At 44.4% G+C, this 11,610-nt stretch overlaps 1 protein-coding gene across 2 annotated transcripts; it reads left to right on the top strand.

Annotated features, from left to right (window-relative positions):
* PPIA (peptidylprolyl isomerase A) lies at positions 1–3,962 on the top strand. 2 transcript variants are annotated; one of them, XM_043872423.1, is made up of 6 exons: positions 29–130; positions 1,857–1,923; positions 2,374–2,404; positions 2,488–2,576; positions 3,070–3,242; positions 3,617–3,962. In XM_043872423.1, the coding sequence occupies exons 4-6, from the start codon at positions 2,568–2,570 to the stop codon at positions 3,747–3,749; spliced, it is 315 nt and encodes a 104-aa protein (XP_043728358.1). In that variant the 5' UTR covers positions 29–130; positions 1,857–1,923; positions 2,374–2,404; positions 2,488–2,567; the 3' UTR covers positions 3,750–3,962. The 2 variants fall into 2 exon arrangements, with proteins under 2 accessions (XP_043728357.1, XP_043728358.1); XM_043872422.1 differs by lacking the exon at positions 1,857–1,923 and having other exon boundaries at positions 1–130.
* The last annotated feature ends 7,648 nt before the right edge of the window (positions 3,963–11,610 follow it).

The raw sequence follows: 11,610 nt of genomic DNA, 5'->3' as shown, positions 1-11,610 counted from the left end.
CGGCGGGGCTCGTGCTGCCTTGCAGACGCCGCCACCCCGGAGCCTTCCTTGCTGTCTAGCCATGGTCAACCCCACCGTCTTCTTCGACATCGCTGTCGACGGCGAGCCCTTGGGCCGCGTCTCTTTTGAGGTTGGGGCAGGCGGCGACGCGCCGGGTGGGCCCGAGCGGTCGGCGGGGGGCGAGGCCGAGTAACCGGGTGCAGGCACCCTGCTTGAGGAACGCGGGCGGCGCGGCGCCATTTCCTGACGAGGGGCCATTTTGGGAGGCCGGGGGCGGCGGGTAGACAAAGGCGGGGCGGGCGGGGGAGGGGCGGCCGCGCCCTTCCGGCCGCGCACGTGCTCGGGCTGCTAGCTGTTGGTCGCCACGCGGGACCGCAGGCCCCGGAGGGTCGACAACGCCCTAAACGGAAGGCAGACGCCGGCCTCAGGCGGCTGCGACCGTCCCGAGCCCACCCTCGAGTGCTCGGAAGCGGCTCCCTTCGCGCTAACGCGACGGTCGCACCTGAAGACTGCTTTTCCCGCCCCGGGCGCGTCAGGGTCGGTGGGGATAGCAGCCTAGCCCTGGTCCCGGAGGATGCTTGCTGGTTCATGGTTGGGTTATAGGGCTGCGGGGCTGGCAGACTCCAGGGTTTTCCCAGATGTCTTAAAATTCTGAGATAGATGTAGAAGGAGGTCCCTCGCGCCCCTCCCCGCCCCCACCCCGAGCGGAAATGTGCAGGCGGCCTTTCCTCCGCTGGCGCCGAGGCCCGCCTTCCGCTGCGGTGACGGTGGATGGGAGGCGCCCGGGCTCCTCCCGGTCGTCGTCCTGCAGAATGGGCTAGTCCAGACTGGCTCCGCGGCAGGCCACCTCTGATGGTTTTGTTAACTACTTAAGGGATGTTAGGAGTACTTATTAATCAGTTTGTGGTTACAGCAAGGTAGCTAAGTAACTCGGCGTGCTCTTGAAACGGTAAATGCGATTCCGTTCCGGTTAACCGGTAGGTCTTGAAGTGTCCAGTCGCTAAATCGTGTTCAGCTCTGACTGCATGGACTGCAGCACGCCAGGCTCCTCTGTCCTGCTGTCTAACTTAGGGTGTAGCCCTAAGTGGTTTTATCCTCCGACCTCTCAAAAGCTGCCAGTGGTTAGTTTTAGGATCCTATCCCAAGGATGGATAGGCCCCCATGCCGATCATGAGGGCAGAGGGATTCCTGCCATGATAACTCTGTCCGCGTTGGAGGAACATAGAAGACGCCTAAACCCTTGTTAGAGAAAACAGTAGGTCCTATTGAGTCTCTACTCTACTTGTATTGTAGTCAGAGCTAAGAATTGGTAAGGGCCCATGTGGAAGCTTGCCCTGAGGTAAAACTCTTCGGAGAAATAATACATCCTATTGATCTACGCCCCACTTTTATCTGTAGTCAGCTGATAATTGATCGGGGGCCACGTGGAAACTTGGCCTGAGCCTAACGCTTTCTAGCGTGTGTCTCGGGTTAGCCAGAGGGCTTAATGGAAATGAGATAGGATCTCTTGGCATATCCGTTGGTGAGAATCGAGATGGAACTGCCAGTACGGACTTCTAACTTTAGTAACGGTTTACAAGGGAAGCGGGTGAGTACAGGGTTTGAGAAACGCTAGAATTAGGAGAGACCATATGTTTTACACACAATATTTAGAAGCTAAATAAGTAGATCTAAGAAACATACAGGATTTCAATAGATGATTTAGTCACAGATCTCTGTAATAGTTCATGAAATATTTTAAAGGGTTTGTTTAAGCATGGTGTTTAAGCGTTTTGGGCCAAAATGTTTTATATATGCAGGAAAGGTTTGAAGCAGTTGTACTAGAAACCAATCTTTATTTTTTACCCCACTACTAGGTAAGGGACCTGGAAACCAAGAAGTGACTGCTCATCCAATCCGTAAAGCTATGTTAACAGATTGGAGGTAGTAGCATTTTCATTACCAGTGACTAAAATTACACCTGTTTACTCCCTGATCAAGCAGGAGTACTTGCTATTCCTGAAAATCTTGTCGTTAGGTTCATACTGAAGTTGGGGGAGGTGATGTACATTTGAGAAGCCATATATCTGTTCAGAAGTAGGTGTGATAACACATAAAAGTTTTAAGTCACTTTTTAGAAGCCTCACACTATTTGAGTCATTGCTGGTTCTGGATTTTTGGCACGTCTTTGGGTCTCATGTTGCTAACCCAACACCACAGGACTTAAGGCTGTCAGGAACAGTTCTTATTTGGGATTCAGAGCAATTACTGAGAGAAGCATTCTGTTCCTGTGAGAAAACGAATTTATGATTCAGAAACCCCTAAAGACAAGGGTACTAAGCAACAAAATATGCAAACAGATGTTGTTAATTAACTGTCATTTTTCTTTTACAGCTGTTTGCAGACAAAGTTCCAAAGACAGCAGGTTAGTTTAACAAAGGTATTGTGGTTATTAACTGGTGTGTGTGTGTCCATATATATATATGTATATATACTTTATTTTAACAGAAAACTTTCGTGCTTTGAGCACTGGGGAGAAAGGATTTGGTTATAAAGGTTCCTGCTTTCACAGAATAATTCCGGGATTTATGTGCCAGGTATGAAACTGACTTGGATTGTCTTAATTTAGGCTTGAACTAGAATACTCCAAAATGTGTATATATGGTTTGTCTGCACTGGGGCCAGTCTGCTGTTAAAATTTCCTGGCCCATTTATTTTACAATTTTGCACTGATAGGATGCATTTTAAATTGCTATAGTTCTATAGTGCTATTTTTTTTTAAAAAATATGTTCACATATGAAGTGCTGTTCTACCATTTTGGTTCCATGTGACCACCTTCTAGTTTTATTTATTTAATAATCATTTATTTGGCTGCGCTGGGTCTTGGTTGCAATGTGTGGGATCTAGTTCCCTGACAAGGAATTGAACCTGGATCCACTGCATTGGGAGCACAGTCTTAGCCACTGGACCACCTGATAAGTCCCTTGACCACCTTGTTTTGAACTTGAGTCTTAAAAGTTTGAACTTTGCAGACATGGCATGTTTTCTGACTGTGTTGCCAAAAGTGACATGTTTCTCTATGTTCACAGGGTGGTGACTTCACACGCCATAATGGTACTGGTGGCAAGTCCATCTATGGCGAGAAATTTGACGATGAGAATTTCATCCTGAAGCATACAGGTCCTGGCATCTTGTCCATGGCAAATGCTGGCCCCAACACAAACGGTTCCCAGTTTTTCATCTGCACTGCCAAGACTGAGTGGTAAGACAGGACGTGGCAGAGGCGCTTTCCCTTCTGTTGCCTGCTCTAAGATGGTGGAAGGGCTGGATCACAGTTTAAATTTCTGTAGTGTGCTCATAGAAAGTGCGTGGAGATAACTCTAGCAAAACAGGGCATTTAGCTGATTTGTTTAGTTAAGAGTGGTGCTTTCATCTAATTTGCTTGTGATTTGTTGGCTCTTTTTAAGGGGTCCATTCTAAAATTAGGATTCTTAACAGTGGAGACTTTTAATGTTTTTTAGACTGGCTTAAAGCAATCTATTGGTGTTGCCAGTGTTTTTTAGGTAGAAGAATAAAATGTTTCCAGTATTTAACATCTCTGGTCACAGGTAGTAATGTTCATTATTCTGTTTCTAGGTTGGATGGCAAGCATGTGGTCTTTGGCAAGGTGAAAGAGGGCATGAATATTGTGGAAGCCATGGAGCGCTTTGGGTCCAGGAATGGCAAGACCAGCAAGAAGATCACCATTGCTGACTGTGGACAAATCTAATAAATTTGACTTGTGTTTTACTTAACCACCAGACCATTCCTTCTGTAGCCCAGGAGAGCACCCCTTCACCCCCATCTGCTCGAAATATCCCATAATCTTTGTGCTCTCGCTACAGTTCTTTGGGTTCCATATTTTCCTTATCCCCCTCCAAGTTTAGCTGGATTGCAAAGTTAAATTTATGATTATGAAATAAAAACTAAACAATTATCTGTCTTTGTTTGCATTAGAGTATTGATGTAGGTTTCATTTTAAGCAGCAACAGGTTACTTCTAAGACAAAAGTTGTGTTTACTTAAAATTCCAGAATACTTTGCTTTTTTCCTTCCCTGACCCAAAGTTGGTGATGACCAGGTAAGCCTGGCTTGCTGTAGTCCGTGGGGTTGCAGAGTCAGACACAACTGAGCAATTAAACTGAACTGACCCAAGAATGAAATGTTGATAATGGAGTATCCCAAGAGCAAACTGAGTGGAATACTGAAAATGTAGGCTGAGGCAGGGAAAGAACAAGTTGAAACTTGAAGATTGTGACCAGGTTGGACCAAAAAATTCTCATTTGGCACATTAATGGGTATCCATAAAAATTGTGATAGTTTGAAAACCATAGCTAATATTAAAACAGACATGTTGGGTGGTGGCAGCACTCAAGAATATCAAACCTTAGGCTCTGAGGGGCAGGGTCTTTTGGTCATGTTCCTGGGGTGTCTGTAGCTGTTTGAGATGGAATATAACAGCTTAACTGAAGTTCTTGACAAAGGACAGTCTGGTGGAGGAAGGCAGGCCTGGTGTGGTAGTCTACCTGCAGAGGGCATCTGGCTCTGCTAGACCAGCTAAGGGACCAGTTAACTAGATTTGGAACTTCTCCCTGGCTGGTTATAGAGTCCATCATGGTCGTTTGAGGCCTTGCACTCTGTAAAATGCAGACCTAACAGCCATAATCTGGACAGATGAGGACTTTCATGTTCACAAGCATGGTTTCCTTTAAAATCGAGGACTTCTCTTGGGAACCCTACCCAGTTGTGTACTGTATTCCCTCAACAGAGGTCCCTGACTTTGATTTTTCTGTTTGTCAATCTCATCACCTATGTCTCTAAAAATACGTTCAGTTTTTGAAAAGCAACCTTAAATCTAACTGCAAAGAAAGGGTGTGTTGCTTCAGGGTCTCCCCAGGAATGCAAGTGGAGCAGAATCTGGATCACAGGGTGGCCTAAGATTCCTGGAAAGAATAAGCTGCTTCTGGAGAGGTCTGCCAGGCATGCACCCTAGGAGATACAGCACACCCAAGTGCCTTTAGCACATCTCAAAAGAAGCAAAATCCGTAAAATCTATGGCATCTATTCCATGGGAATCTATTCCAGATTCCCCCATTGGTTCCAGAGGGGAGTTTAGAACCAGCTTCTGTTTAGCTACTAAGTTGGGTCTGACTGACCCTATGGACTACATGAACATGTCAGGCTTCCTTGTACATGGGATTTCCCAGGCAAGAATACTGGAGCAGGTTGCCATTTCCTCCTACCCAGGGTTCTTCCTGACCCAGGGATCAAGCACACGTCTCCTGCGTTGGCAGGTGAATTCTTTACCATCAAGCCACCAGGAAAGCCCCAAATCAGCTTTATTAAGGTACAGTTTATATACAATTGGTGTCTTAATGCTCTTCTACCCCAACCGCACCATAACCTAACTTAGGTTTTACATATTTGAAAGTCACTCAGACATGTCAGACCCTGCAACTCCATGTACTGTATCCCAACCGCACCATAACCTAACTTAGGTTTTACATATTTGAAAGTCACTCAGACATGTCAGACCCTGCAACTCCATGTACTGTAGCTGACCAGGTTCCTCCATCCATGGGATTTTCCAGGTAAGAATACTGGAGTGGGTTGCCATTTCCTTCTCCAGGAGATCTTCCTGACCCAGGGATTGAACCCGGGTCTCCCACATTGTAGGCAGATGCTTTACTGGGTAGCCAGTCCCTTCTCCAGGGATTTTCCCTACCCAGTGTTTGAACTCAGGTTTCTTGCACTGCAGGCAGATTCTTCACCATCTGAACCACCAGGGCAGTCCCTAGTTTGCTGTGTGTTCAGTCGCTCAGTAGTGTCCAATGCTTTGCAGCCCCATGGACTGTAGCCCACCAGGCTCCTCTGTCCATGGAGTTTTCCAGGCAAGAATACTGGAGTGGGTTGCCATTTCCCACTGATTGAATCTGCATCAGTGGATTCTTTACCCCTAGTGCCACCTGGGAAGCCTATTTGATTGTTAGATGTCTTTTTTTAATCTAGAACAGTCCTTTCTAACAATTTCTATTAATAACTATTGGTATTATAATGTGTAATATACACTACATAACATACCAGGTGGCGCTAGTGGTAAAGAACCCGCCTGCCAAAGCAGGAGATGTAAGTAGATGTAGGTTTAACCCCTGGGTTGGGAAGATCCCCTGGAGGAGGGCATGGCAACCCAACTCCACTATTCTTGCCTGGAGAATCCCCTGGACAGTGGAGCCTGGTGGGCTACAGCCCATGGGGTCACAAGGAGTCGGACATGACTGAAGTGACTTGGCAGGCAGGCAGGCAGGCATATATACACCATATATGGTATATACATAATATACCATAAAATTCACCCATTTTAAGAGTACAGTAGTGAATTTACTGAGTCATGCAACCATCCCTGTAATCCACCACACTAGGAAGAACCCCATGCCTATTTGCAGTCCCTCTGTTACTCCCAGTGCTTGGCAAACTACAAGTCTGTCTGTCTCTAGATTTGCCTTTTCTCTGTGTTTCATATAAGTTGAATTCTACACTGTGGTCTTTGACCTCCGTTTTTTTAAATGATGTCAACTCCTTTAAGTCCAGCACATTGACTTTGTGGAATATCCCTTATCTTGGAGCTGCTGCCAGTGTCTCCACTTTGTGTTACTTGCTTGTTCTTCTAGCTCTTGTATTATCTGTAAACTGGAAATTCGAGAAGCTTCAGTGGACACAAGTTCAACTGTTAAGCAGAAAGGCATCGTCAGTTCAGTTCAGTCGCTCAGTTCTGTCTGACTCTTTGCGACCCCATGGACTGAAGCACGCCAGGCTTCCCTGTCCATCACCAACTCCGAAGCCTACTCAAACTCATGTCCATTGAGTCAGTGATGCCATTCAACCATCTCATCCTCTGCATCCCTTTCTCCTCCCGCCTTCAATCTTTCCCAGCAACAGGGTCTTTTCCAATGAGTCAACTCTTCACATGAGGTGGCCAAAGTATTGGAGTTTCAGCTTCAGCATCAGTCCTTCCAATGAACACCCAGGACTGATCTCCTTTAGGTTGGACTGGTTGGATCTCCTTGTAGTCCATGGGACTCTCAAGAGTCTTCTCCCAACACCACAGTTCAAAACCATCAATTCTTCAGCACTCAGCCTTCTTTATAGTCCAACTCTCACATCCATACATGACTACTGTAAAAACCATAGCTTCGACTAGACAGACCTTTGTTGGCAAAGTAATGTCTCTGCTTTTTAATATGCTGTCTAGGATGGTCATAGGTTTTCTTCCAAGGAGTAAGCATCTTTTAATTTCATGGCTGCAGTCACCATCTGCAGTGATTTTGGAGCCCAGAAAAATAAAGTCAGCTACTGTTCCCACTGTTTCCCCATCTATTTACCATGAAGTCATAGGACCAGATGCCATGATGTTAGTTTTCTGAATGTTGAGTTTTAAGCCAACTTTTTCACTCTCTTTCTTCAAGAGGTTCTTTAGTTCTTCGCTTTCTGCCCATAAGTGTGGTGTTATTTGCATATCTGAGGTTATTGATATTTCTCCCGGCAATCTTGATTGCAGTTTGTGCTTCATCTGGTCCAGCATTTCTCATGATGTACTCTGCATATAAGTTAAATAAGCAGGGTGACAATATACAGCCTTGATGTACTCCTTTCCCAATTTGGAACCAGTGCATTGTTCCATGTAGGTTCTAACTGTGGCTTCCTGACCTGCATACAGGTTTCTCAGGAGGCAGGTCAGGTGGTCTGGTATTCCCATCTCTTGAATTTTCCACAGTTTGCTGTGATCCACACAGTCAAAGACTTTGGCATAGTCAATAAAGCAGATGTTTTTCTGGAACTCTCTTGCTTTTTCTATGATCCAACGGGTGTTGGCAATTTGATCTCTGCTTCCTCTGCCTTTTCTAAATCCAGCTTGAACATCTGGAAGTTCACGGTTCACGTACTATTGAAGCCTGGCTTAGAGAATTTTGAGCATTCCTTTGCTAGCGTGTGAGATGAGTGCAATTGTGCAGTAGTAGTTTGAGCATTCTTTGGCATTGCCTTTCTTTGGGATTGGAATGAAAACTTACCTTTTCCAGTCCTGTGGCCACTGCTGAGTTTTCCAAATTTGCTGGCATATTGAGTGCAGCACTTTCACAGCATCATATTTTAGGATTTGAAATAGCCCAACTGCAATCCCATCACCTCTGCTAGATTTGTTCATAGTGATGTTTCCTAAGGCCCACTTGACTTCTCATTCCAGGATGTCTGGCTCTAGGTGAGTGATCACACCAACGTGGTAATCTGGGTCATGTAGATCTTTTTTGTATAGTTCTGTGTATTCTTGCCACCTTTTTTTTTTTGTAGTGGTCTTGCCATACATTGACATGAATCAGCCACGGGTATACATGTGTTCCCCATCCTGAAACCCCCTACCACACCACCTCTTTTTAATACTTTCTGCTTCTGTTAGGTCCATACCATTTCTGTCCTTTATTGTACTCATCTTTGCATGAAATACTACCTCGGTATCTCTTTTTTTTTTTTGAAGAGGTCTCTAGTCTTTCCAATTCTATTGTTTTCCTCTATTTCTTTGCATTGATCACCGAGGAAGGCTTTCTTATCTCTCCTTGGTATTCTTTGAAACTCTGCATTCAGATGGGTATATCTTTCCTTTTCTCCTTTGCCTTTTGCTTCTCTTCTTTTCATGGCTATTTGTAAGACCTCCTCAGACAACCATTTTGCCTTTTTGCATTTCTTTTTCTTGGGAATGGTCTTGATCACTGCTTCCTGCACAATGTCACAAACCCTCGTCCATAGTTCTTCAGGCACTCTATCAGATCTAATCCCCTGAATCTATTTCTCACTTCCACTGTATAATCATAAGGGATTTGATTTAGGTCATACCTGAATAGTCTAGTGGTTTTCCCTACTTTCTTCAATTTAAGTCTGAATTTGGCAATAAGGAGTTCATGATCTGAGCCACAGTCAGTTCCCGGTCTTGTTTTTGCTGACTGTATAGAGCTTCTCCATCTTTGGCTGCAAAGAATATAATCAGATTTCATAGGTGATGCTGTATGCACTTAATTCTGCCTCTTGTCAGTTGGCATATGAGCTTAGACTCAACAGACCATCAGCTGCTCCACTGGAAAGGTACTTTGTACACTTCTGGCTGAGTAGGTACCCTGTGAGATGGTACTTTGCCTGTGTGAAGACTCTGTTCCCATACCTTTCACCTGATGGTTTTGTTTCAGTATCAATTAATGATCTTCACCTGAATCACTTAAAAAAAGTTTTTGGCTGCATCACGTGGCTTGAGGGATCCTATTTCTCTAGTCAGGGAATCGGACTGAACTCATGCCCTCAGCAGTGTGTGAAGTCCTAACCACTAGACCAAGAGGGAATTTCCCTGAATCAATTAGTCTCTGGTTGCAAAATACTGAGAAATCGTCTAATCTCTCCCTCCCGCCTATCACAATGGACTCAAGGATTTTCATTCAATGTATTACTATTGCACTCATTATTTTTGATAAATCATCCCAAATTTGGCTAGTACAAGCCCCCCTAAGTTGACCTCTGTGTCTCTCTGACATAATTCCAGTAGCCTTTAGGCCCTTCCAATGTTCATGCTTCCATTAGATTACAGAGCAGTTGGAGGCCTGGGAAGTGTCAGGGATATTCAAATTTTCAACAACCCAAAACCAAACTCTTTGTGTTAACATGTAAAATGGAGTTCAGACTTAGATGCATTTTTCACATACAAACATCTGATGTTTGGAAGTCAGTGGGGCAGTCTTAGGCATTATAATACATCCAGCACTACCCCCATCTATTGTTAGAGGCCTGAAAATTTTCAAACTGCCTTCTGGCTAAAAATCACTGACACAGAGGATGTAATTGTTAAAAGAACAAGGTAGTGCCATCTCCAGAATAGCCTCAACTAGACATTTAGGTGGGGGGAAAAAAAAAGAGCAGTAGAATACAATATAACATATACTGCTGTGATTAAGCTAAGTCGTGTCCAACTCTTTTGTGACTCCAAGGACTGTAGCCCACCAGACTTCTCTGTCAATGGGACTTCCAAGGCAAGGATACTGGAGTGGGTAGCCATCTCGTCCTCCAGGGAATCTTCCTGACTGGGGACCAAACTGGTCTCCTGCATTGGCAAGCGGATTCTTAATCACTGAGCCATCAGGGAAGCCCTATAACATGCTAGTTTTTGTAAAAAAGCAGAATAAAGTATCTCTGTGCCTTTATATACCCTTCAGAGAATACAGAGAAATGTCTTCCAGTGGGTGTCTTTGGGTAGAGGGTTAAAGGCCTATATGGGCAGAGAGGACTCTCATCACACATTCCTTTTACTTGTACTAAATATTTAAAATTTCAAAAACATTAATTTTAAAACAAATCTATAGTACAGTTTGTCCTCCATATCCACAGGTTTTATGTCCACAGATTCAACCAATCATGTATCAAAAATATTCGGGAGGGAGCTTCCCTGGTAATCCACTGGCTAAGAATTCACCTGCCAATGCAGGGGACATGGGTTCAATCCCTTGTCTAGGACAATTCATGTTGAGGGGCAACTAAGCTTGTGCATAACTACTGAATCTACATGCTCTAGAGCCTGTGCTCCACAAGAGAAGCCACCACAGTAAGAAGCGTGCACACAACTAGAGAGTAGCCCCAACCCTCCAGATCAAGAGAATGTGCCCTCAGCAGTGAAGACCCAGCATAACCAAAAACAAAGAAAAATATTGGAGGGACTTCCCTGGTGTCCAACAGTTAATACTTTGCTCTTCCAACACAGTGGGCCCAGGTTCCATCCCTGGTCAGAAAACTAGATCCCACATGCTGCAAATAACACCTAGTGTGACCAAATTAAAAAATAATATTGGAGAAAAATATTCCAGAAATTTCCAGAAAGTAAAACTTGAACTTGCCATGCACTGACAACTATTTACGGAACATTTACATATAGTATTTACAGTGTTTTAGGTAGTATAAGTAATCCAGAGACAAGTTAATATATCTGGGAGGACGGTCCAATCTTGTGTGCAAGTGTTATACCATTTTATATAACGAATTTGAGCATCTTGTGGATCTGAGTATCCGAGAGGTCTTGGAACCAATCCTGCATGGATTCTGAAGTATGACCAAATTTGGCTCACTTCAAATTGTTTATTATTGGGATTCCCCTGGCAGTTCAGTGGTTAAGACTCCATGCTCCCAAAGCAGGGGGCTCAGGTCCATCCCCAGGTCAGGGAACTAAGATCCTGCATGCCACTCAGTGTCAGGGAAAAAAAAAATACACACATATAAAAAAACATAAAACATACGTACACATATAAACCCTTCCTAGTTACCTGTGACAGTACAATAGATGAAATATGATGGCTGGGACACACAAGCCAGTAGGAGGAAGTGGTGTGTAGATGCAGCAAGATGGACCAAACGTGAGGCTGAGGCCCAAAGTACGTGGGCCCAATTGCTCTAGTTTTCTTCCATTAGAAAACAAAAATATAATCCTGGGGAACACAGTACACAGCAAATAATTAATTACCAAAATTTGAAGCATTTCTCTAGAGAACTCTAGTAAAACTCTAGTAATTCTGT

The sequence above is a fragment of the Cervus elaphus genome, chromosome 18 (genome assembly GCF_910594005.1).
Source record: "Cervus elaphus chromosome 18, mCerEla1.1, whole genome shotgun sequence".
Taxonomy (NCBI): Eukaryota; Metazoa; Chordata; class Mammalia; order Artiodactyla; family Cervidae; genus Cervus; species Cervus elaphus.
This window is presented reverse-complemented; position numbering and strand designations above follow the sequence as displayed.

Coding starts and splice junctions, on each gene's coding strand:
- PPIA (XM_043872422.1), top strand. CDS start 62: ATGGTCAACCCCACCGTCTTCTTCGACATCGCTGTCGACGGCGAGCCC. Junction 131..2,373: donor TGGGCCGCGTCTCTTTTGAG/GTTGGGGCAGGC, acceptor TTTCTTTTACAG/CTGTTTGCAGACAAAGTTCC. Junction 3,243..3,616: donor TGCACTGCCAAGACTGAGTG/GTAAGACAGGAC, acceptor TTCTGTTTCTAG/GTTGGATGGCAAGCATGTGG.